At 39.8% G+C, this 23207-nt stretch overlaps 2 protein-coding genes across 2 annotated transcripts in view; both read left to right on the forward strand.

The window, feature by feature from the left end:
• Positions 1-12438, forward strand: part of LOC121296903 (serine/arginine repetitive matrix protein 4-like) — a 45390-nt gene extending 32952 nt beyond the window's left edge. Inside the window, exons 6-12 of the mRNA XM_041222812.1 lie at positions 567-653; positions 817-988; positions 6719-7038; positions 7131-7346; positions 7749-7838; positions 8087-8233; positions 8598-12438. Of these exons, the coding sequence (XP_041078746.1) occupies positions 567-653; positions 817-988; positions 6719-7038; positions 7131-7346; positions 7749-7838; positions 8087-8233; positions 8598-8892 (1327 nt within the window). The 3' untranslated portion in view covers positions 8893-12438. The remainder of the gene's footprint in view (positions 1-566; positions 654-816; positions 989-6718; positions 7039-7130; positions 7347-7748; positions 7839-8086; positions 8234-8597) is intronic.
• Positions 12439-13954: 1516 nt separating this feature from the next.
• Positions 13955-22297, forward strand: LOC121297206 (heat shock protein beta-8-like). The gene is made up of 3 exons (XM_041223347.1): positions 13955-14795; positions 18489-18552; positions 21616-22297. Exons 1-3 carry the CDS (start codon positions 14444-14446, stop codon positions 21773-21775), a joined length of 576 nt encoding a protein of 191 aa, XP_041079281.1. The 5' UTR covers positions 13955-14443; the 3' UTR covers positions 21776-22297.
• The last annotated feature ends 910 nt before the right edge of the window (positions 22298-23207 follow it).

The raw sequence follows: 23207 nt of genomic DNA on the forward strand, positions 1-23207 counted from the left end.
CTCTGCTTCAAAAGCACTGTCCCTTCGGTCACACTGCTCTGTGTGGTCTACATAGCAGTGCAGTTAATAAAAGATGAAGCTCAATAAAAAAGCAAAGGACTGACTACACTAGAAATAAAAGTATGTTCTTTGTAGTTCAGGTCATTTGCAGTTATTTTTTAGGGAATGACGTAAACATGGTAGCTTTTATATACAGGCAATTGAACATGGGGAATGCACAGTTCTGTATTTATGCATATCACAATAGACCCTTCTATATAGGGGCTCTGATGCAGATTGGACTGTAGGATGTGTCCATATACATACCAGAGCCATATCCAATTCCTAATTGTAAATATAACTTATTTGCAATGCACGTTAAAAATCATACAGTATATATTTTGGAACTCTATTATTGGAGGCTATAGAAGAATAAATGAAGCTGCTAGATTGACGTTGGTAGGATGAAGCTGGTAAATATGCTACACATGACACAAGTTCTGATCAGAAATCTTTAGAGCCAGAGGCTACCACTGCTGCTCTGTGTGTCTGTGAATAATTATTCCTCCATCCTGGATTCAAATCAGGTCTCGGAGCCATTCCCGAAGGAGGCACCGCTGCCAGCGCTCTGAATCCGAGAGTTCCACCAAGAGTTCCTCAAGCAGCAACAGCAGGTAAGAGGAGTTCATATATATTTGCAGCCATTCTTTTTTGTCAAGCATGTCACCAATTTCATGGTGAAAAATACTGAAGGTGTTGTGCTGCAGGTATCTACACATTTTCTATGTATTTCTTTTTTTTTATCGCTCACCATTCCCGTTTTGCTTCTGGTTTTAGAGACAGGCGAAGGTCTCCAGAAGCAGGAAGACTGCGAAGCCCAGCAAGGCACCACACCTCCAGGGGAAACCTGACCATCTCTGCGGAACAGGGCGGCTCAACGTGGGTGCAGTCCAACATGCCTGTCTGCAAAGCCCCTCTGAATCACTGCTCCATCTCCTCCGACACAATTGTAAGTGTCACTCACATTATCAATAGGTCCCTCCTGCACTGATGAAGATTGTATAAGTCTATTAAGGACATGTAAAACAAAGTTGGTTTATAATTATATTACTTATTAATTATATTATCAAAAGAATGAAAGGGTGTTTACTAACACAGATAGACAGCAAGCGCTCCACACCGAGGGCACTTTCCAAGGAAATAGCCCTATGAAATAATGTTCACCTTTGCATGGTCTGGGCCAATAATCACTCAGAAATAAGGAATGTAGAATGTGTGTATAATTCAACACCAGCACCTGTTATTTAAGGGCAGTAAAAGGCTAAATACACAACTTTCTAGCGCCAGGTAGAGACCAGCTCACCATTCTCTGTCAATGAATTTCAATGTGTATTTGGAAAATCAGAAAATCTTTGGCCACATGGTCACAGAAGAATCCATTTGAACAGTACATATTTAAGTACTTTAAATAAAGAATGGCACATACCTACAGAAATAGCTCAGCAGTGATCACAGGCTACAGTTTAACTAGTTCCCCAAAACAATTGTCAGGAAGGAACGCAATTCAGTATTAATACTCAACAGCAGATGTTTGTAAATGTTTTCTATTCTTGGCTGTTTAGTCTTAATATTGTGTTTTTGCTTGCTGCAAAACAAAACAGAAAACAATTCAGTATCACAGTATATTTTTCATGGCCTATCTCACCTGGTCCCTGATTGCTTCGTTTCTTCATTTGTTTAAAGTGAAGTCGCAGTTCTATTTCTTTCTGTTTATAAATGGCATCATTAAGGAAACAATGAGGTATCTTGCAGTAAAAACAAACTTCTAACTGACAGATGAAGATTGCTGCGCAAAAGGCACAAATGATTAAACTATTGTTAAAAAAGGAACATTTACCATCACTACCCTTGCATATACAACAATCAGTGCTCTAATTAGGAACCCACAGTGTTCAGTGTCAGGGCAGTAGATATTAACGGAAATATATTGCTAATCAGTGAAACAAAGCCTCTCTCTAAAATGTCATTACTGGGCCCAGATTACTAAATGAAATCTTCATGAGACATAGCTCTCCCTTTGCTATCAAAGTTGGTTCCTGACTCGCCCACAGCTATACCCTGCTGCACAGTGCAGTCTGGAGTTGTGAGCAGGTTCAGTTTGTAGCCCTCCCTTTGTCTGTCTCTCAGTTGGTTCCTGACTCGCCCCACAGCTATACCCTGCTGCACAGTGCAGTCTGGAGTTGTGAGCAGGTTCAGTTTGTAGCCCTCCCTTTGTCTGTCTCTCAGTTGGTTCCTGACTCGCCCCACAGCTATATCCTGCTGCACAGTGCAGTCTGGAGTGGCAAGCAGGTTCACAGTCTGGAGTTCAGTTAATTTCTGCAAGGATTCTAGAATTTCATTGTCTTTGCTACGCACTGATAATCCACTATCTTGTTGTAAAGCCTGGAAATCGTTGAGTGATCGTTGCAGAGTGGTGGCTCCACTAGGTAACCCACAATAGTGTAAACTGGTTATCTGCACCATGCTGCAGTGCTGCAAGCTGCATGCATGCAGTTTGATGCATTCCTGCATCTAAAACTATACAAAGTAATGAGAGGAGTTCTGCCAAACGTCTTCTTAAAGCCAATTCACTTTAATGTTTCTATCCGCAGGATTTTACCGCCACGTTGTGCTAGGTTTGTTTGCACAGCCTATCTGTGTACACACATAGAAATATATTCCTTTGATGAAGCATGTTGACATTTATACCCTGCTTATACTGCTTAAATAAATAATGCATGATCGACACAACGGCATCGTGGATTGTTATGACAACACGTCTTCATCATACATTGTTCATGTAGTGTGACTATTGAATGGCTGAGGTAAGAAACCAGACCACCCCTCCACCCCCTCTGTGTTTGACCTCTTTCTCAGTTTTGAATTCATAGTTGATATACTTTCAGGCATTGAAAGTATGAGGCTGAACACTGAAATGACCTTGGATTTGGATGTATCAACACAATCATTTTAAAACATTATAAAAATGGTAATGGAATCAATAGATATTTCTCTGAAATGAATTGAATTCCTCATCTCTATTTTATCATGGCTAGTAATGTCATTTTCAATAATTACTCAATAAAAAGGTTGTGTGCGGTGGCCTTGATGTCAGAAAGGTCCTCACCTTTCAAACAGGTCTAGTCCAGTGAACCGCTGTTTTGAGGACACTTGGTGTGGCACTGAGCTTATTTTATTTTCATACCACTTATCAAAAAAGCAGATTGACAAATATCTCATTAAAAACCTGCTCATTTTTTAAAAATTAAGAAACTTTCTTTTGAGGAGTGTGGAAGGGGTGTGGGTAATTCACTGACCAGGAGACAGACAGGTGTACTTGGAAACACCACATAGGTGCCCAGTTTTATTTTAGACCGGTTCTTATTTTTCTCCGGCAGAGGGCACTGTTGACCGTGGGCTGCCTATCAACGATGATAGACAGCACCACGGAAATACCACAGCTGGTACACAAACAGCAAATGCACTCGCAGGTGCTCAAAGAAATAATAATGAAAACAGAAGGCGAAAAGAACAAGGGAAAATAAAACAGTAATAAAACTACAAATAAAAGGTGCTGCACTCGGCAGCGTTATCCCGGTCGTCGCTACCCGCACGACCCGGATCACCGTCCTATTCTGTCGGCTATCTAGCCTGCTCTTTTACAATACGCCGGGGTCTGTCCAAGGGTTCCCCGCTCTCTCTTTCTCGCTGTGAATCTTTCTTTTCTCCCGGCTGATTCCCGGTCCTGAATCAAAGCTTCCGCACTCTTGTTGCGTCTAAGTGGGCAGACCTGAGGAAACAGCAGAGCGTTATTTTATAGCACCAACAATCACCCAAGACCCGCCTCTCAGCCATTCAGAGAGGGGGAAAGTCCACACACACCCACTTTCCCACCTCCCCGTGTCACTGCCATGACTCACAGGCGGTTGTTGGGCGACTGCCGCCCTCTTCCTGCAGCCCGTGAACACGCCAGCAGAGTCAGTACAGATCTCTCCCTGTTACAAGGAGTAATATAAAGTAACAGTATGTGTGCATCAAAGATTAGAACACATTATTATTAGTATGAATTAATCATTTAGCAGATGCTTTTATCCAAAGCGACTTACAGAAACTAGGGGGTGAACTATGCATCACAACTGCTGGTGCAGAGTCACTTGCAATAGAACTTTGGTTGATCCGAAGGATGGAGCACAAGAAGGTTAAGTGGCTTGCTCAGTGGCCGGGAACCTCCAGGTATTAAGCCCTTTTCTTCAACCACTGGAACACCAAGCATCCTTAATTTTAGACGATTATAGCTTTATGTGCCACAAAATACTGGGATACACTTTCAGAATACAGATACATTAGCTACAATGGGCTACAGTGTACTTTTGTTACATTATTTAATACAGTATGTTTTTTTTTTTTTTTTACCTCATGGTTAAAATCACTTTGTTAAATACATGTTGTAAAGGTAGGGAGTTCCATCCTTTATCCCCAATCACATAATTGTGTGCTAAGTGGCTGTCATAAATATTAGTAAAGGGTAACCATAGTGTAAGTGCATTTAGTTAATACACCTGAAAGTGTACCTGTATGGATTGTAACATTAAGAGGATGTACAGAACATGCTCTGTGAACATTCAGGGCAGCACTCTTTACACTTCACAAGAAACAAAACCTACTGCACTTCCTTCATTGCAAATCCTTTCACTGCCTATATTACCAACAGCCATCTTTGATGTCAAAGTGTAAAGAAAATGGAAATAATATTTGATATTTATTTAAGCTATCTGTGACAGGTAGCACTGATTAAATCATTCATTTGCTTTTTTGAAACAATCCAAATGTGGTATTTTGTTTATATCTCCTTTCTAATAATGCATTCCACGCAAATAGGGGACAGGTGGGTATTGTTCTCAATTAAATAAAAACCAAATACAATGTTTCTAACACAGCTCTAGAATTTGCACTGCAGTGTAGGTAGAGCACAATTCTGGAAGTTATAGTTTCTTTAAATGTTATTTCATTGTCTTTCACTTCCAGGCATTCATGTGTAATTGTATGGTTCAAATATTTTAATTGCGATTCACCTCCAAGAACTGGGTGGTTTAAATGGGTACCACCAAAATGGCACGTATGCAACAATTAGCATTCTGCTCCCCCAAAACACAGGTTGAACTTTTGAAAAGGTGCATATACAAATTCCTAACACTTTGGTGTAAAATTACAATATTACATGGGACCAAGGAAAATATGCCCACTGGCATGTTTTTATATTGTTTGAATTAATACAACCAGTGATCAAAAAGCCCATTACATTTATAACACACAAACACAACAAGTACTGCGGGGTCAGTAGTACCTGCAAACCACAGGGAGTTTCAAGTGTAGCCTCATCATTTGTTAAAATGTTTGCCTGCTTGAATTAAACCCTAAAATTAAACCCTTTTTGTATGTGATTGGTAACCATTTATTTTAATAGTGTTTATACTTACTGGCAGTCTGAACCAAACTGAATTGATTACACTGTGAGGCAGCTGTCACAATGGAGCCTAGCGGTTTAAAAGTAAAAACACATAACAATACAATATATACAATACAAAGGGAATGGATAGCATGGAGTAACAGAGCCTTCAATGTGCAAACCAGGTCTCCTTTGTGCAAGAACTGTGACTCTCAGTGAGATCGCCTGGTAATAATAATAATAATAATAATAATAATAATAATAATAATAATAATAATAATAATAATGTTTTTTAAGAAATTGAAACTCTAATTTACTGTAGCTTTAAAATGAATGTAAACGCAATTCCCTTTAAGTGATATTCATAGCAGCTACACACCAGTGCACCACCAACATGATATGGATTTTTTTTTAAAGGTATTTTTGTCTGTTTATCTACAGTGTTAAATTAAATGGTGATTTCTAAATTTAGCCAACAGGAAAATTAGAACAAAAAATAAATAAATAAATAAATATAAATTAAAATTTAATTTAAAATGCCAATTGACAGTAACGCAGGGCTTTGCAGAGAGAGTTTGTGTCTTTTTCTTGTAATTTACAACTCTAACGATGCACTTATGTTGCCCGCTCTTCCCTTTTTCTTACACCTTACCTACTTAAGGAGGAATTCTTGATTGGTAAGTCATGCTATCCGCAGACATAGGGCTTTTCTGTAGGTCGCTGGAGAGAATAATTTTCTTCATACAGGAAAAAAGCACAAAAGATATAGCTTTCAGAGGGCTTGTAGCTAGAGTGATGGAATATGTATTTGTTAGCGGGTTTTTAATTTGTACATAATGGCCATTGTGTGATGTGTGTTCGATGTTCTCTTAAGACCACGCTTTTACTGGGGCTCGTCTTTTGTTTCTCTCTCTCTCTTTCTCGATTTTAAGCAGTATGCAGTTTTATGCACATCTTTTATCTTTCTTTTTTCTGTTTAATTTTGATTGTTTCTATATATCTTTTTTTTTTTAGGGTTTATTTATTTATCTTATAAGTTTCCGTCATTTTTTTCTACATTGTTCGCATGCTACAAATTTGCATGATGTCTAAATCTTTCCAAGTTTTCCTGTCCCGAAGTACAATTTTTCTATGTGTTCTGTAAGGAGTACGTGCCTTTTTAGAATATATACAGTGCATCATAGAGGTAGATGCTTAAGCTGGTCCTTGTTGGCTGTTCTAGCAAAGCAACATCATCTCTGTTTTTGTTTGCAGATAAAGCATTCAGGGTCTGAAGCTGGTTTATTTACCAAAAAGGAAAGAAACCATGACATTGTGACCAATCAGAATGAAGGTCGTCAAGGTTATGATTCTGGCAATGATACATCCTCGCCGCCATCTACAAAAACAGGCCTGCCAAGGTCCAAGGACGACGAAGAGAAAAACATTGTGTATCAAGTAAAGTTACCCTCCACGGAGAAACTCCGATTCAACGATGCTGACAGCGGTTCAGATTCTGGGAATTCTGTGAGCAGTTACTCATCCCTGTGTCAGCCTCTTATTTCCACCAGCCCAGTCACTAGCAAAATTGAAAGGTGAGTCTGTTTGCCAAGCTGTTATTTAATACAGCGCTACTGTTACAAAGCGTTCCCAGCAGAGAATGTCAACGTTTCCTATTCTGTTTCAGAGAGGTTTCCTCTCCATGTTTAGGGGCAGTGGGGGAGAAGCGTAGGACCTCCTCACCAGTAGGGGGCTGTCTCTCTCTTAGGGGTCGGTCAAGGACACACTCGCACAGCAGCAGCAGAAGCTGCAGTTCTCGAAGCTCCAGCTGTTCATCACGCTCCCCTGAACATAAACTCTCCCCTGACTACTCCAGAAACAGGTCCCTGTCTTCAAGGGAAAGGTACCCCCCCCCCCCTTCTCTCTCTCTTACTTCTCTATCTTTCTCTTAATTCTGTCATAGTCTGAGGGAAGAATTTAGTTGGTTAAATTTATAACATTGTTGTTAATATATTGAATGCTTCAAGAAGGCCTTGCAAAAGAATTCAACAGTTTTAAAAACAATAGTCGACCCAATTTTCAAAGGTGAAAGAAAATGGATCTAAAGTACTAGTTTTCTTTTAAATTATCGGATTAATTTAATCTTCAAATTCCGGTTCCTTTGACTTTTGAAAGCTGTGTTTTCACTTTAAAAGTAATCTACTGCTGGGATGTAGAAAGTTGAGATAGCTTATCAGATAAATTGTTGAAAAAAACTGGTTTCTAACCATTCCCTTTTATTCAGTTGTTATTCCCGGTCTTCCAGCTACTCTGAAAAATCTCGGAAGAGGAGCTTGGAGAGCTGGAGCTCGGAGTCCTGCCGGAGCCCAAGTTACTCCCGTTATAGTCCATTCAGGTACAAGGAATCAGATTCCTCAATATCAGGAAAGCAGCGCTTGTTGAAATGTAGCTGTTATTACTCACTCTTAAAGTAACTTGGAGTTATTGTTTCAACATTACCAGAGCGCTCTGCAGTTTTCCTTTTCAAGACTGTGTCGAGGTCTGCAGTGTTGAAAGAGTTGATAACTGTATCTGTAATATATGGATTGTTGCTGGTCAGTGGTTTGTAGAATATACATGTGAAATATTTCTTTCTCCTTTAAGGTCCCGAGAGACAGATAATAAGAAGTATGGTTCAAAGGGGAAAGAGTCCAAACGAGAGAGAGAGCGGAGAAGAAGCCGGTCATACTCTCCAATGAGGAAGCGCAGGAGAGACTCCCCCAGCCACCTGGAGGCTCGCCGCATCACCAGGTCCCTAGGAATTCAGATCATTACTATCAATGAAACAGAGAATCACGAGTCTCACACATCAATGCAGAATTAGGAAATTATAAAAGAATACAATGTGGAGCAAACGTAGAGGGATTGTTATAAGTGTTGCTCATCGTTAACTTTCCTTCAGTCAGGGTATTAACTGAATTCGGTACATGGTGCCTTGCAATACACACAACAGTTCTTTTAAGATGAAATTTGTGTTCAATTTAACACAACAAATCAAACTCCTCCAGAATAGTGGTATAAAACAGCACATGGTCCGCATGCTGTGCTCACATTGCAGCTGTGTTCTTTTATTGCTGCCAGTAATCTGTTGCTGATGCTGCTGTTTGTCCCACAGCGCTCGGAAGAGGCCGATTCCTTACTACCGGCCAAGCCCCTCGTCCTCCAGCAGGTCCAGCAGCTGCTGCTCCTGGTACAGCAGCCGGAGCCACAGTGCAACCCGCTGCCACAGTGGAACACGCAGCTGGAGCCGGAGCAACTCAACATACCGAAACCATAGCCAGAGCCCGTCCTGGAGCTCCGGGAGCCGAAGCAGCCGGAGCCCGTCCTGGAGCTCGAGGAGCCGAAGCAGCCGGAGCAGCCGCAGTGAGAGCTACAAATCACTGGGCAGCTCCAGCAGGGGGCGCCGCTAACACCCTGCCTGCTGCTCGCTTCTGTCTCTACGCGGAGCACATCATTGCAGGGCTGAGCGGATCACTTGGGGATCACAACTTGAAGAGTGTGAAATACATGAAGGGCATTGTCTGTGAGAGTTGTGTATCACTGTACTGTAATACATTTCATTAATGCGGTTGTACCCGGAGCAGATTGCAGGATGTGGAATGGGTCTTTTAGCAGCTGCTCAAGTGATCTAGAGCAGAATGCTGATAGACCCGAACCATACAGGTGGAAAAGCAATCTGGATCAGGTCTAGAACTGATCCCTAAAATGGAAAAGTAGCCACACTGTTGATTCTGTGTCATGTTATTGCCCCTCGACTACACCTGCCTTTCTCTCACCCTATTGCGTGCTATGTGTGGAATTCCATGCATGCAAGCTAGTCAATGAGTGCTGGAAGTGTTGAAGATACTGTGCGACCAATGAAAAAAAACACGTATCCTTCCGGCCCCAGTTTTATGGGCCCCTTGCAGTTTGGTTTCAGTGCTGTCACTGGGAAGAAGAAGAGACCAAACTGAAGTGCACACAACAAATTATAATTGAAATTTTAGAAGGGTTGTCTAATATTTTCATCTACTGAAAAGATCATTTAGTTTATGTTAGAAAATGATTCGAAAAAGGTGAACACTCTTGTTATCAAGAACACAATGTGTCCAGTCAATCACACAATCTCCTGTTAACAGTCTGGACTTAATGAGCTTCTTGCCAACACAAGCAAATCAGATAATGCTAAACCAGCCCAGGCAGGTTGGGATAACTGGCCCTTCCTATATTACTAGCAGTTTAGAATTTGGAGCACCACACATCCACACTAACAACGCCCTTGCTTTAGTCCATGTATAATGAAGGGAAGTGCAAAACTAGCTTCCTAACACCAACGCATCAATCAGCATTTTAAACATGGTCACTGTATTTAGTCCAGACTCACTCCAAAGCTGAGACTGACAATCAGGGCACACTGGTCTTTCACAACCATAGCTACAAGTCTTAACAACAGAGTCTTCATCATATTAAGAGTTCTTACTCATAATGACAACCCACTGTATGGAGCTTAAATGAAACCCCCAAAGCCAAATAAAGAATGTTGAATTGGCAGGAGGAGGGGCACAGTGACAGCATTCCACAACAGAGTTCCATTCCTCTTCCCTTCATAGCAGCTTGTTATTTGAATTATTTTAGATGCTGCATTTTCGTATTTAAAACTGTACCATATCTATGTAAAGTACTGTGCAGTATTTTAAACTGAAATGAACATGCAAAACCTCAAAGTCATTTCATTTGGACCAATGTTTTGCGTGCATCAGGTGTCTGTTTGTTTGTTTTTGCATCAATGTTTTAATATTTATTTATTTATTTATTTATTTATTATAATATGCAGAGAAGCAGAAAATCAAAGCCATGAACTTCTCAACTAAACACATTTTGTTTGGTTGGGTTTCATTTTTCTAGTCATTTTTGTTCATGCAAATGTACAGCTTTGTACACAATCTTTTTTCATTTGCTGCATCAGTATGCGGTCAGCATCCAAACTGCTGTGATCTTTCTCTACGCGCTCCAGGTACAGAAATCACGCCTCATTCAGTAATAAAGTATGTAATGGGTGAAGAAGAGCTCTAGAGCCTTAACTGCACTTGCAGAACAGCTCACTTTTATATAAAGGAAATCTAGATGCTGTGGCTTGCTCTGCTTGTATTTATTTGCATGCATAGAAAATGCTTGCAGAACATATCTTCTATGAATACGGTCCAACCTTAATATTTGCTATATACTGTATAAGGAACATCTTATTTGAAGTTTAACTTATGCTATGTCCCTGAATGGGTATAAGAACTGGTGATCTGAACAGATTTATATACAGTAGCTGGTATTCTCCAACCCTTCCACCTCTCCTATTAATCAATAAATCTGGTAAAACAGTGGAGCCGTTAAATCAGTGCTTTCGATGATCAGGTTCCAATCATCTGAAATACATCCCAGCAAACCCTTCTTCAGACAGACACGGGAATGATTCATTACAAGGCCTGGAGTTTATTTATTTCAATATTTTTCTGTATGCCGTAATGATTGTTACACAGTGCTGTATGTATTATTTATTTGTGTTTTACATATTATTTCTGCTGCTGTTATTTATTACTAATGACAATGGTGTATTTTAATATAGATGGTGTCATTGTTCCAAAAAGAAAAGGATTTTTAATTGTGTTGGAAAAAAGAACAAAATGTTTCTGAGAAAATAACTCTAGTAATAGTCGAACAATACAACCCCTTCCCCAGAATGTGCAGGTTTTTATTGTCAGACTATTTGAGTGAGGTGTACCAAAATGTTACTTGCAAGCGGTTGATTCATGATATGTTCTCTATGCACTGTATATATTAATGGGAGGGACAATGTCATGCCTTGGTATATTTATTTAATGGATGTATTGTAACTTATTTATAGAGAATAGTACAAATCGGATATTTAAAATTGAAGTCACAAAGAAAAAATGTATTCTAGTACTTTTGGAGTCATTTCTTTTAGCACATGCAAATCAATCTCTTTTGGTTCATAGTTCAATTGAGTTGTTTGTACTTGGTAATGGTTTTCCAAAGACAGTAAGTGTGACTCCCAACTAAGCTGCTAATATGAATTGAGATAGTTGTTTGGCAGGTCCATGATCATGGGTTAAAGCAAAGCCCTAGTTGTCATAGCAACTGGAAGTTTGTCAGTTAACAACCCAATCAATGACTGTGGACTTCCCAAAAGAAACATTAAATAAAGCTGGTTTGGTCGGGTCAGACTTTTAGTCCTAAATCGATACTGCAAGCAGCTCTCTAAATATTTTCCAATTCTCAACAATTTGAAGAAAGTAAGTCCTTTCTGAGGACATTAGTGTGTTAAATGATGGAAGTAGCTTGTGAGAATTTGTGAGAATACAGCTTGGTATTATAGGCAAGCTTGTTTTAGTTTGAGCTTATGAACTGCAGTGAAAATGCATTTATGTGGCTCCCAACAGTGTGTTACACAGCAGACTGAACAGATGCACAGTCGTTTTATTTATTGTTTCTAGAATGTAATCAATTAAAAACATAATAAAAGGAACACAAACATCTATATAATCTGAACTTTTAGACTAGTCCTTGGGTTCAGGTAACACCTCCAACGCTGTTGAGAAGATTAATCACAAAGGAGTGGCTGGGCGGCTCGAGGTCTAATGGCATGGAGCCACAACTAGACTCCCTTTACTCATCTAGAGTCACCTTGGAATCCAGCTAGAAGGTCATCTTAATAAGTAGAACTCTGTAGAAATAAGGTGTATTTATAAAATGAGTGTAAATCATGTTCCAGCTGCATTCGTGCCCTTCTTCAGTCAAGGGCACCTACCAGTATACGACAGTTAGAGTTTGAAATGTCTTTAGAACAAAAGCCAGAGAGGAGCAAGAATCTATTGGAAATCCCTGTGCATCTTGTGTATGTGTGTGTGTGTGTGTATGTGTGCTTTTGAATGAAACTGTCTGTTTATATTATTGTATTGATTGTATCTGGTCCCCTTACATTGATTGTTATCCATTGAAAATACTACTACTACTACTACTACTACTACTACTAATAATAATAATAATAATAATAATAATAATAATAATAATAATAATAATAATAATAATAATGATGATAATATGATGGGATAACCTACAAAAAGGTCTTCCTCATGGATTTAATTTGTGAGCTTGTAAAAAATGTTTGAAATAAAGCTCTGACTGTCTCCAGTGCTTCCTGTGTCTTTACTACCTTCAGGTGCTGCTTGTTGGGATGCTGTGTGTCTGGGGTGTGCCTAACGTGAGAGTAAACATTGTGACCACATTCAAAGCTATGACAGCTCAAAGAGTGTTTCAGGAACATCCCATGTGTCATTGTCACTCTGAACGGTACTAACTATCTGTATAGCTTTCAAGGACACTGTCAGACAGTAAGAAGTTATAGCAAAGACTAGAAAGAGCTGGGATTTGTAAAGACTGCAAAAAACTTTATATGAGATATACAGTAGTATGAGAAACTAGAAACTAAAATACAAAAACAAAATGCACTGACAGGTCGCCAAAATGCAGATGTCCAATTTACTATTTACACATGACTGCTTGTGTGGGGCCGAGAGAGGGTCGTTTCTGCCCTTGCTTCTCTGCATGGCAACTTCTGTGTGACTTGGCTGGGCTACCCAGTCTCCCCTGTTGGCAGTGCCCGCCAGTGTGTTAACATGTGGCAAAGCTTTCCATTTTTCTGGAATCTTCTTTAAAGAATTGCAGCACAGAGGAAAGCCAACAGCAGAAACTGTGTTACATCTGTACCTGGACTACAGAAAAACTAAAAGCACAAGGGATTCACAACTTACCCTAAAGCAGGGACAGCTCACAAATGTTTTGGGGCCACGGCAATACCCTCTGGGTGCCGGGCAAGATCACTCTATTCATCCTAGACATAAACATGGACTGAATGCTGGGCAGGCTGCCAAAAATACATGACACTGTTTGTGATCTTTGGACAACAATTTTGGTTCAAGCAAAAATGTTGAATGGAGTTGGTAGCCAGGGCTGTAAATAAATGTTTACCCAAATAGACACTGCACTCAAAACCACAGAAAGAATTATAAGGGACTATTGCCTCTATAATAATGCCAGACACAAAGCAAGATTATTGCCTCTATAATAATCCCAGAGGCAGAGACAGAGCCTTTTGGAAGAATAATACAAATCCATGCACTGTTGGATTAAGGGGCTATTTTACTTAACAAAAAATGTAAATTCTAACAACAAATGTTTTACACCAAACAAACAACAAATGATGTGAACATTTGCCGAGTTATGGATCAGAATACCGCTGCATTCCAAAGAAACATACAAGTCTTGGTAATGCGCGAGTTTTTACAAAATGACATCAAGCTTTCTCGCTCTCTGTCTGCAGTCACTGCTATTAAAAACTCAATGACGCAGACGGGGAGGGGCTAAACTCTGCTGACAGCTGAGTGCTTCAATGAGCGGCACTCGCCAGATGGACACACATGGACGGGAAGCGCAATCTCTCCATTCCCTTTGGGGAACGTCACGTGCTACACAGCGCACATTCTAGTAAAGGGGGTTTCGAAATCCATTAAAGCCAGCTGTCTGAGAAAAACTGAGCACAGACCCGGGGAATCCTGCTAGATAAAGCTGAGTCTGCTGCGGATGTTTTCAGAAAACTTCCAGAGCATTTCCCACACTCAGACTACAGACTATTAGTTAGGAGTTTAGTTGTTTCACTGACTGGTTTGGCTCAAGCGCTTTTCTACAGTTTAGTAGAAGGGTCAGGTAATCAGCTATTACATTTTAACTACACGATTTATTTTAAGAGACATACGTAGTTAGCTTTCGTTGTTCAGTATTGATTTCCTTTTATGGTGTCAGGATTAAAGTTGTGTGAACTATCAGGTACGGTAGTTTAAAAGTTCTCATAAGTTTCTTAAAAGTTTTAACAACCTGAGAACTTTGTAAAGACGTGCTTGCGTATTAAAGAGAATGGCAGACGGACACTTTTACACAATAGGCAGCAGGCACAGGACTCCGAGGGACCCGTTTAGAGAGCAGCCGCTTGGGTCCCGGTTCCTGGATGAAGATTTTGGAATGACCCCCTTCTCGGACGAGCTGTCAATGGACTGGCCGGGTTGGGCTAGACCCCGACTCAGCGCTCCGTGGCCGGGTACCCTGCGCTCCGAGATCTCGCGGGGATCCACTGCTACCCCTCCTGGATGTGGTGCGCGATACTCAGCCACCGTCCCCGGGGAGCCTTGGAAAGTGTGCGTAAATGTGCACAACTTCAAACCTGAGGAACTGACAGTTAAAACGAAGGATGGCTTTGTAGAAGTGTCAGGTGAGTTTGCGCCTTTAAATAGTGGAGGACAACAGTGTTTTATGGACATTTACATTATTATTATTATTATTATTATTATTATTATTATTATTATTATTATTATTATACACCTGTGTTATTAAAGTGATTCAATTAAGAGCCTTTGCAATTATTATAAACATTACAATAAATGCAAGGTATAGGTCAAGTCAGCCCTTCCGTCCCATACTATAGTCTAGTGGTTTTTGTTGTTGTAATACTACATACACCCTTGCAGAGGCTTTATATTTATTAGTAAATGTTAGATTATCAGTACGTAGTTTTACCTTGTTAATATGAAATAAAATAAGCAAACAATATAGCATGAATACACTGTATGAGCAAATCACACGCAGATTGCCCCCTCCATGGTAAAAGTGCCCACAGTGGAAAAGCAAGCCAAATAAGTCCCGATCCTTTGCTACTCAGAACATACCTCTTGTTTAGTCTTGTTACAATTGGGAAACCATCCATAAGCCTCAGTAATATTATGCATAAGTATCTTAATTTGTTTTTGGGTGAAGTGGGATTTAGGGTGTAATTTGCTAAGGTTTGTAACACTGCTGGTTTGAGTAATTCAAAATAATAAGATGGTTTTGAAGTGGCTTCATGAACTCCATATTGGGATTTCTAATCTTTTTCTTTAACTAGAACTCTGTCAGCTGATGACAAAACAAACCTCACTTCTATTGGCAAGTAAAAGGAAGCATTCAACCTTGGCCCCTCCCCCCAGCAAGTCTGTCCAGTCACACTGTTATTTATACATGGTGCACATGATTTGCCCCAAAGGTAGCCCAGTCATGTAAACAAATGGTCCTTCCTGTCCTCCAATAGAGAGATTGTTTTCTGGAGAAGGGTTATGGTTAGGACTATGGAATAAGCCTACTAAATAACTCCAATCAGATGTTAACATATAGTGGCTGTTTCTAATACAGGGGAAAAACATGCCCCACCTAACAATAATAATAATAAAATAATAATTTTTATTTTTATATGGCACCTTTCATAGTGGACCACCATCACAAAGCGCTTTACAAGATACAACACTATGGTGTGTGAACTATGCATCAACTGCAGAGTTACTTATAAGAACATCTCGCCCGAAAGATGGAGCACAGGGAGGTTCAGTGACTTGCTCAGGGTCACACAATGAGTCAGTGGCTGAGCTGGGATTTGAACCAGGTACCTCCTGGTTATAAGCCCGTCGCTTTAACTGGACCACACAGCCTCCGACTAGTGAATGGGGAGTAAGAAGTTAAAACCATAATAGAAATCAGGCCAAGAGCGAAAGGCCAACTTAAAGATAAGCAATTACTCAGTGTTCCATTTTTAGACTCCACTGTTAATGCTGTGACAGATTTTTTATACAAGGCCATCTCTAGAGTTTTTAGACACATTTGACTTACTGCATAGGCTTATTGTACAATTACTGTACTGGAATTGCTTCAGCTTCACAATCTCTTGGTGATCTGCAACAGAATTAAACAGTTGGCTAATAGCATGAGGAGCAACTGATTTGTATCCAGATCCCTCATTGGTCAAAACCTTGAACCAGTCAGATGCAGGAGAATGAACTCTTTCAGTTCCGCATAGCAGCACAAAGGAATATCCACTAGAAAGTGTCCTGAGGGGGCATCGGATAATTTTTAATGGTTAGGTATTAGGGTTAGGGTTAGGTTCAAGGTTACATATTGGGTTAGGGTTAGGTTTTAGGACTGGGTTGTGGTTGGTTAGGGTTTGGGTTTGATTAGGGTCAGGGTGGGTTGATTTCGTAGAGTTGTCAAGCTCTGGAAGTGAAAGCTGGAAGTGCTTTGGCAAATGCCCTTGAATTATCTGATGCCCTCAGGACACTTTCTAACGGCTATCCCTTTGTGCTGCTATGCGGAACTGAAGAGGTTTTATTCTCCTGCTTCCAATTGGTTCAAGGTTTTGACCAATGAGGGATCTGGATACAAATAAAATTGCTGCAAACCCTGAGAGCAAAACTGACTTGTGTCTCTCAATTTGGTGCTGGCAGGTATTTCCAGTAAATATGGTGGAATGTTTGAGTAATAAATACATTATTATTAAATACATCTCTTCAATTATCTAGAAATAAATTAGAGATCTAGCAACATTAGTTCATTGCATTGCAATTAGTTATCAAGTACACACTCTTGATAGCTCAGTCCCTAATATCTGACGAGTGTGCACTGGCACACCAATCGCTACAGAAACATTGATCTGTATATACATACATGAGAGAGAGAGATGGGGAGTTCATAATCATACTTATTTTTATCTGTCCTACAATGGAAACATCCTGTGCTGAAGATTGAGGTAGCTCTGCTTGTAATCTAAGATGTCATTGAGGGTTTAAGCCTGCAGATAATGTGTCTGACAGAGGAGCGGTGCTGCTTTGACATTTACGAGCTGCAGCAGATGGGAAAAGAAGCAGCTGCTGACTGGAGTCCTGAGCCCTTCAAGGCAGAGCCACAGAATTGCATTCTATTAGATTGGAAGATGAGATTCCCCACATCTCCTGTGCAACTGCATACTGTTTATTCCAGTGACACTGGAAACATGTTGGGTTTCAAACCCACTGTGTGCTTTGCATGAGCTAAGAGAGTGTGGTTCTAAGTGGGCTACACATAAATAATCAATGAGTGAGGAAAGACAGAGACTCACAAATTCACTTTGAATTAACCACAATTAACCATCATGCTTTCTGTTTCTTCCATGTGTCAATAACCATTTACTTATGGTGACAGATTAAATCTGACCACTGCTTTTAAAATTCTTACATTGCATAAAATACAAACTGTTGGAAAACATGGATCGAGAATTGATTAGGGGTTTGCTACACATGTGGACTGGCAGAGCTATACTGGTGTTCTTTTCTGAAAAGAGACTAATATTGCAGATAGCAGACTGTTTGGTTCAAATTGCATGTACTGCTAACCATTGATAGAGATGATGCGTCTACAAACTCTTGCCCAACAATGACTGCAAGCTAACGAGATAACAATGCTGTGGACTAGAAGGGAACAGGCTCTAAAGACTTCAGAGAGATCAAAAGAGATAATCCCACTGGCATCAACGGGGGTCGCAAGGAGATAACAAAAGGCAGATGTATGGACCTTTTGTCTCCAGGAGTGTGAAGAATGCACTGAGTTCAGAGGTTGTCACACTAGACTACACACACAGACACACACACATTAACACTCACACAATAAATTAAATTACCTTTGCAATTGGTTAAGTGTCAGAGAAAGGGGAGGTGGACCATCTATACAGAAGGGTATTTAATGTCATGCAAACATTGTAATGTTGAGTAATGTTTGTCCTGTACCTGGGACCAGACTCCCTGCTTATTTCAATAAACCTGGCAACTGATTGAAGAAAAGGACTCTGCATTTTCTTGAATCTACTTACTCACCATCTATTTTTTGTAAGTTACTTCACAAACAGTCAAGCTATGCTATATATTATTCATTGTAGACATTCACAGACCACTTGCTAATTTACTCCTAAATGACTTCCTAGTACAGTACCAAGACATTCTAGTTCAAAGCTGATTCCTGTAGAAGCCTCTTCTTATATGACCTTTAACCACGCATGTGTTTTGGGTTCTGTTAGAGTTTTGATTGTGCTGTTGCTGTCTGAATGTATCTGTCGTGATCTCCTTTCCTTTAGGCATGCATGAAGAAAAGCAAGAAGAAGGAGGAATAGTTTCCAAAAACTTTACAAAAAAAATTCAGTAAGTATTCCCTAATCATTCTTTGGCTACGAAAGGACATTTTTAGCCATTTCTATTTTTTTGTAAGTGTCATTGTGCTACAGGGTTGAAATGTGGTTATAGACACTAATGCAGCTTGAATACACTGGAACAATTTAAAAAAATAAACTCTATGGATAGGACTTTTACATTGTTAGCGTATTTAGTTAGTGCAAGGGTGTGGTTTATTTATTCGACTCATCCTTAGATAAAATATATAGATATATATATATATATATAGATATATATATATCTTATATATATATAGATATGAGTGCCTCAAAGCAACCACGGAGTTTCGGGTCTGAGTCCTGTGTCTTTACCTTTAACGAAATCGCGACTACGGGTTAAAATTATTGTGGTTAGCGTTATTTGGTTTTATACCAATCAAATAAATTAAACAAAACAGAAGCAAACACCTAGCTCTCTCTTGGAGCTCTAACTAACACTAACGGGAACCTAACTAAACATTCAGGACGGCTAAGCCGTTTACCTGACACCAACACCAAATACAAACTCACACAGGCTTCACTCCGTACTTCACCTTCGATACGACTGGACACACACACACTCAGTCGGGCTCTTCACTCAGCAGCCTGGAACAGACTGTCTGCCTCTCTTAAATACCCTGCACCTGGCTCTAATTTACAACTACCATCAGGTGCAGGGGATTACTAAACAATTAAACAATTACACAATTAAACCCCATAATACCCAAATGTGCATTCAAACAAGGTTTCTAGCAGGGAAGGATTTTAACCCCCTCCCTGGTACCTTACAATATATATATATATATATATATATATATATATATATATATATATATATATATATATATATATATATATATATAAATTACACACACACACACTCATTTCAATTCAGACATTCTTAGGACCAATAACATTATAAACAGACCAGTAAAAACAAAGGTATGATGTTTGTTCACTTTATATTCATCTGAAGTGTGGTTCGGTCAAAAAAAAAAAAAGCTTGATAGGATATAATGATTTATGTTTCACCATGCAATCTGATGGTATTATGAATGGTACTATATAAGAGTGAATATGGTCTGGATGTACATGAATATATAAAGGCTGTTGAGTGTAGCAGATCTTGTGGTTCATCTCAGTGGCGTTGCTGACTGTGTGCTGAGGGTGAGGGATCTCCTCTGAGCGTGGTGGGGATTGAGACAGGGCGGCGCTGGACTGGTTAATCCAGAGATGCTCTACTCTGGCTCTTTCCTCTTGTTTTCTCACAAAGCTATTCTTTAAAAAGCGTGCTGGACCTTTTCTGTGAGGTTAGCAGAATCTCATGAGAAGTATTTTATGTCGCCCTTCTGGGGAGTAAACAAATATGCAGCAGGACTCGTCCGCTGAGAAAGGCACCCTATATAAAAACACAACCTCAACATCTCTGCTTAGGAAAGTGGCACTGAACATTTGTTTTTAACTGCAATATTTGCAACGTTGGCTGTCAATTATCCATACTAAAATAATTGAGTCATGCTTTGATTTATAATCGGGGCAGGTGGATATTGTAGCTATTATGTGATAAAGTTCATACCCAAATGCTGTGTGCAGAGCAGAGCCTCATTATACTTCATGTAGCGCATGCCTTGTGCTGCTGATTAGCCTCAAAATGGATTTTAGAGAAACCCTGCTAATGAAATTGTGTGAGGGTATGAATTATGAGATGGCTGTGCAGTTTATTTAAACAGCAAGTAACTTGGCAGCTTATATGGAAACTTGAGTGAATCCTTATTAGGAAATGGCACTTGTCCAAGCTCTCCACAGTACAGCTGCTTCAGACAGAAAGATCAGGATTAGAATCAGCAGCCTTTGGTATGCTACCGGCATGTAGCTGGGTTTAGTTGGCTAGAGAAGCTTTTATTTGTTTGTTCCTCACACGGTTTCAGTTTTATATGTATTTCTCCTGTCCATGTACTGTACATGCACTTTTCCAAGGTCCAAGACAAGAGTATGCTTTAAGGGTAGATATGTACTAGCAGGGCCATGCCAATGTAAAGGAAAAAAGAAGAGAAGGAAAATACCTTTAGGCAGAAGCCCAAAATAAATGCACTTTTTGTAGCAGGCAGCATGAATTACATTGTGTAGCTTAGCTTAGTTAAACATACACTAAGTGAAGTTGAGGCTTTGTGGAAGCATTTCTCACTCGAAGCCAACAGAAACACGTCCAATGAGAAGATGGCTCGGCTGCCAGGCACTGGAATTCACTGAAGTGGTGCAACTGCAGAATGGAATCATGGCATCAAAATCAAAGTGAAAAGGACCATTTCATAATAATTTCCCTATTTATACAAAGTGTGCCCAGACTCTGTTTGAGGAATCCAAGTGTTCTGCTGTTCTGTGGCTAATAGTGTGGCAGTAGTGACCTGTGTATGTGTCTTTACATTCTGCTGCCATGTAGCCATGCATTTCTGAGATACTGACCCTGTGAATGTTGAGAGTGATGTTGATAGACTGTGGTTGCAGAGTCCGATAGTGTCAGTAGCTGTTGTAGCTTCCCTAATTAAACAGGCCACTGCAGGCATGGTAATAACCAGTGAATATGCGTCAACAGCACTGTGGAAATGGAGTAAATGCCTCATGGTACCAACCTTTTGACGAGAAGTTAATAACTACAGAAACGGTAGCCTGTTTGAGTGTGTTGCTTTTATGCTTGCGTTTCCCCTTTGTATTTCAGTAAAATTACTAGAAATTGTTTTACCTGCTTTGATTTGTTGTTCTAAAGGATAAATAAACCATCTACAGCTGCTCTAGTCCTATTTGGGGACTTAAAGTTGAGAAGGTGTGCCCAGCTAAAATTAAACTGCCCTCTGTTAAGTGCCAAAGGTCTGACTGGCATGTTGAAGACATGTGAGAATATGTCCAGGTCTAAATTGATATATTGATTGCCAATGTAACCTGGCCACCTGTGTGAAAGATGACTGTCTGCTTGGGAGTGTGTTGCATATTTTGGTTTGTCACTCTGCTGCCTGCCTGCTTTACCTGACCCTATTGTATATTGTTTTTCTTGTTCCAGGATTCCTGGGGATGTTGATCCTGTGACAGTCTTTGCCTCCTTGTCTCCTGAAGGAGTTCTTATTATTGAAGCTCATCAGACTCCACCATATTACCTCTTTGGCAATGACAGCGGAGGAGAGGAAACTGAGTTTAAACCTCAAGAGACATCTGTGGCTTAGTCCCGGCACCTGGAGTATCAGAGGTGGCCTTAAAGGTGAACCGTAATCCTGAGATCATCGAGGCACAGCATCCGATACAAAGTATCTCTTATGTGATGAGTAATCTGAACAATCCACTAACACGGAGCATTCATAATTAAAAGAAGATGGGGGAACAGCTGCATTGCATAGAAATTATTCACTGATTTCTCTCTGCCACTTACAAAGCCCAATGTTTTCCCTAAGGTTTGTGCAATTTGTAAACATCCACAAAGCACACCTCTAAAAGCTTCCCCTGGGGTTTTAATTCCAAATGGTGTGAACTGTTTGTAATGCTCAAGCTATAACAACTGTATATACATTGGTTAATATTTTCAATCATTTGTTATAGAGGTCTTACAAAAAATGTGTAATTTGCTTTTCTATCTGTATATGAGATTATGATTCTGATTACCTAATAAGTTAAGTGCCTTTGAAATTAGTTAAATAAAACAGATTATTGTTTGTTATTTTTGATGAGAAATAAAAAGACAATGCATTCGAGATTCTGTGTACTGTTTAAGCAATACAGCCTTCCCAAGACTATCACTTAGAGCACCTGCAGTGCTAAATCTGCCTCCTGTTGTGTGATTTGGAAAAGATCCTGTCTACAGATATACACTGTAGATTCAAACTGCAATGAATTGAGTTTAAAAGAACCAGAAAGGCATGCTATCCCTCAACTAAAATCTCGGATAACCATGGCAGTACAGTTATGGGCACCACTATTGAGTTAAAATAGCACTATAGGCTACCCATATAGGCAGTACAACAAAACCGACAGTGATTTCAGTTCTATCTTTTATGAAGGCAATGCATATGATTGATTTACTTTGCAGAACACACTTCAAACATTTATAAACACTTTTCATGAAAATGACAACTTAGTTAACTGAGATTTGAAGGACAGAAAAGGTGTTCCTGTGGCCATCACTAAACCTCATAAATATAAAGAAACCTCGCAATCTGTAAACGTTATACCTTATGCGCTCAGCGAGCAGTGGTTAATGGGAAGCCTGTGTTAATAAGCTGAATGTGGGTCTATCCTGTATATTCAAATCATTTGAGGGTGCATAATAATGCATAGTTTTACAGTAATAGCACATCATCGTGTTAACTTTATATCCTGCATTCTTCTGCAAAAACTTGACAAACTTCAAGTTCATTGGGCATTGGCAGCATTGTCTCCCAAGTCTCACTCCTGCAGAACTGGACTCAGTTCTGTGATGATATCTTTATTGACAGCATTGTCTCTCAAGTCTCACTCCTGCAGAGTAGGACTCAGTTCTGTGATCATGTCTTTATTGACAGCATTGTCTTTCAAGTCTCCTATAGAACTGGACTCAGTTCTGTGATTATGTCCTTATTTAATATCTTTATAGGGTTGCTTTGCATTGCCTAGTTTCTTCAATAT

This window comes from Polyodon spathula, chromosome 22 (assembly GCF_017654505.1).
Source record: "Polyodon spathula isolate WHYD16114869_AA chromosome 22, ASM1765450v1, whole genome shotgun sequence".
Lineage (NCBI taxonomy): Eukaryota > Metazoa > Chordata > Actinopteri > Acipenseriformes > Polyodontidae > Polyodon > Polyodon spathula.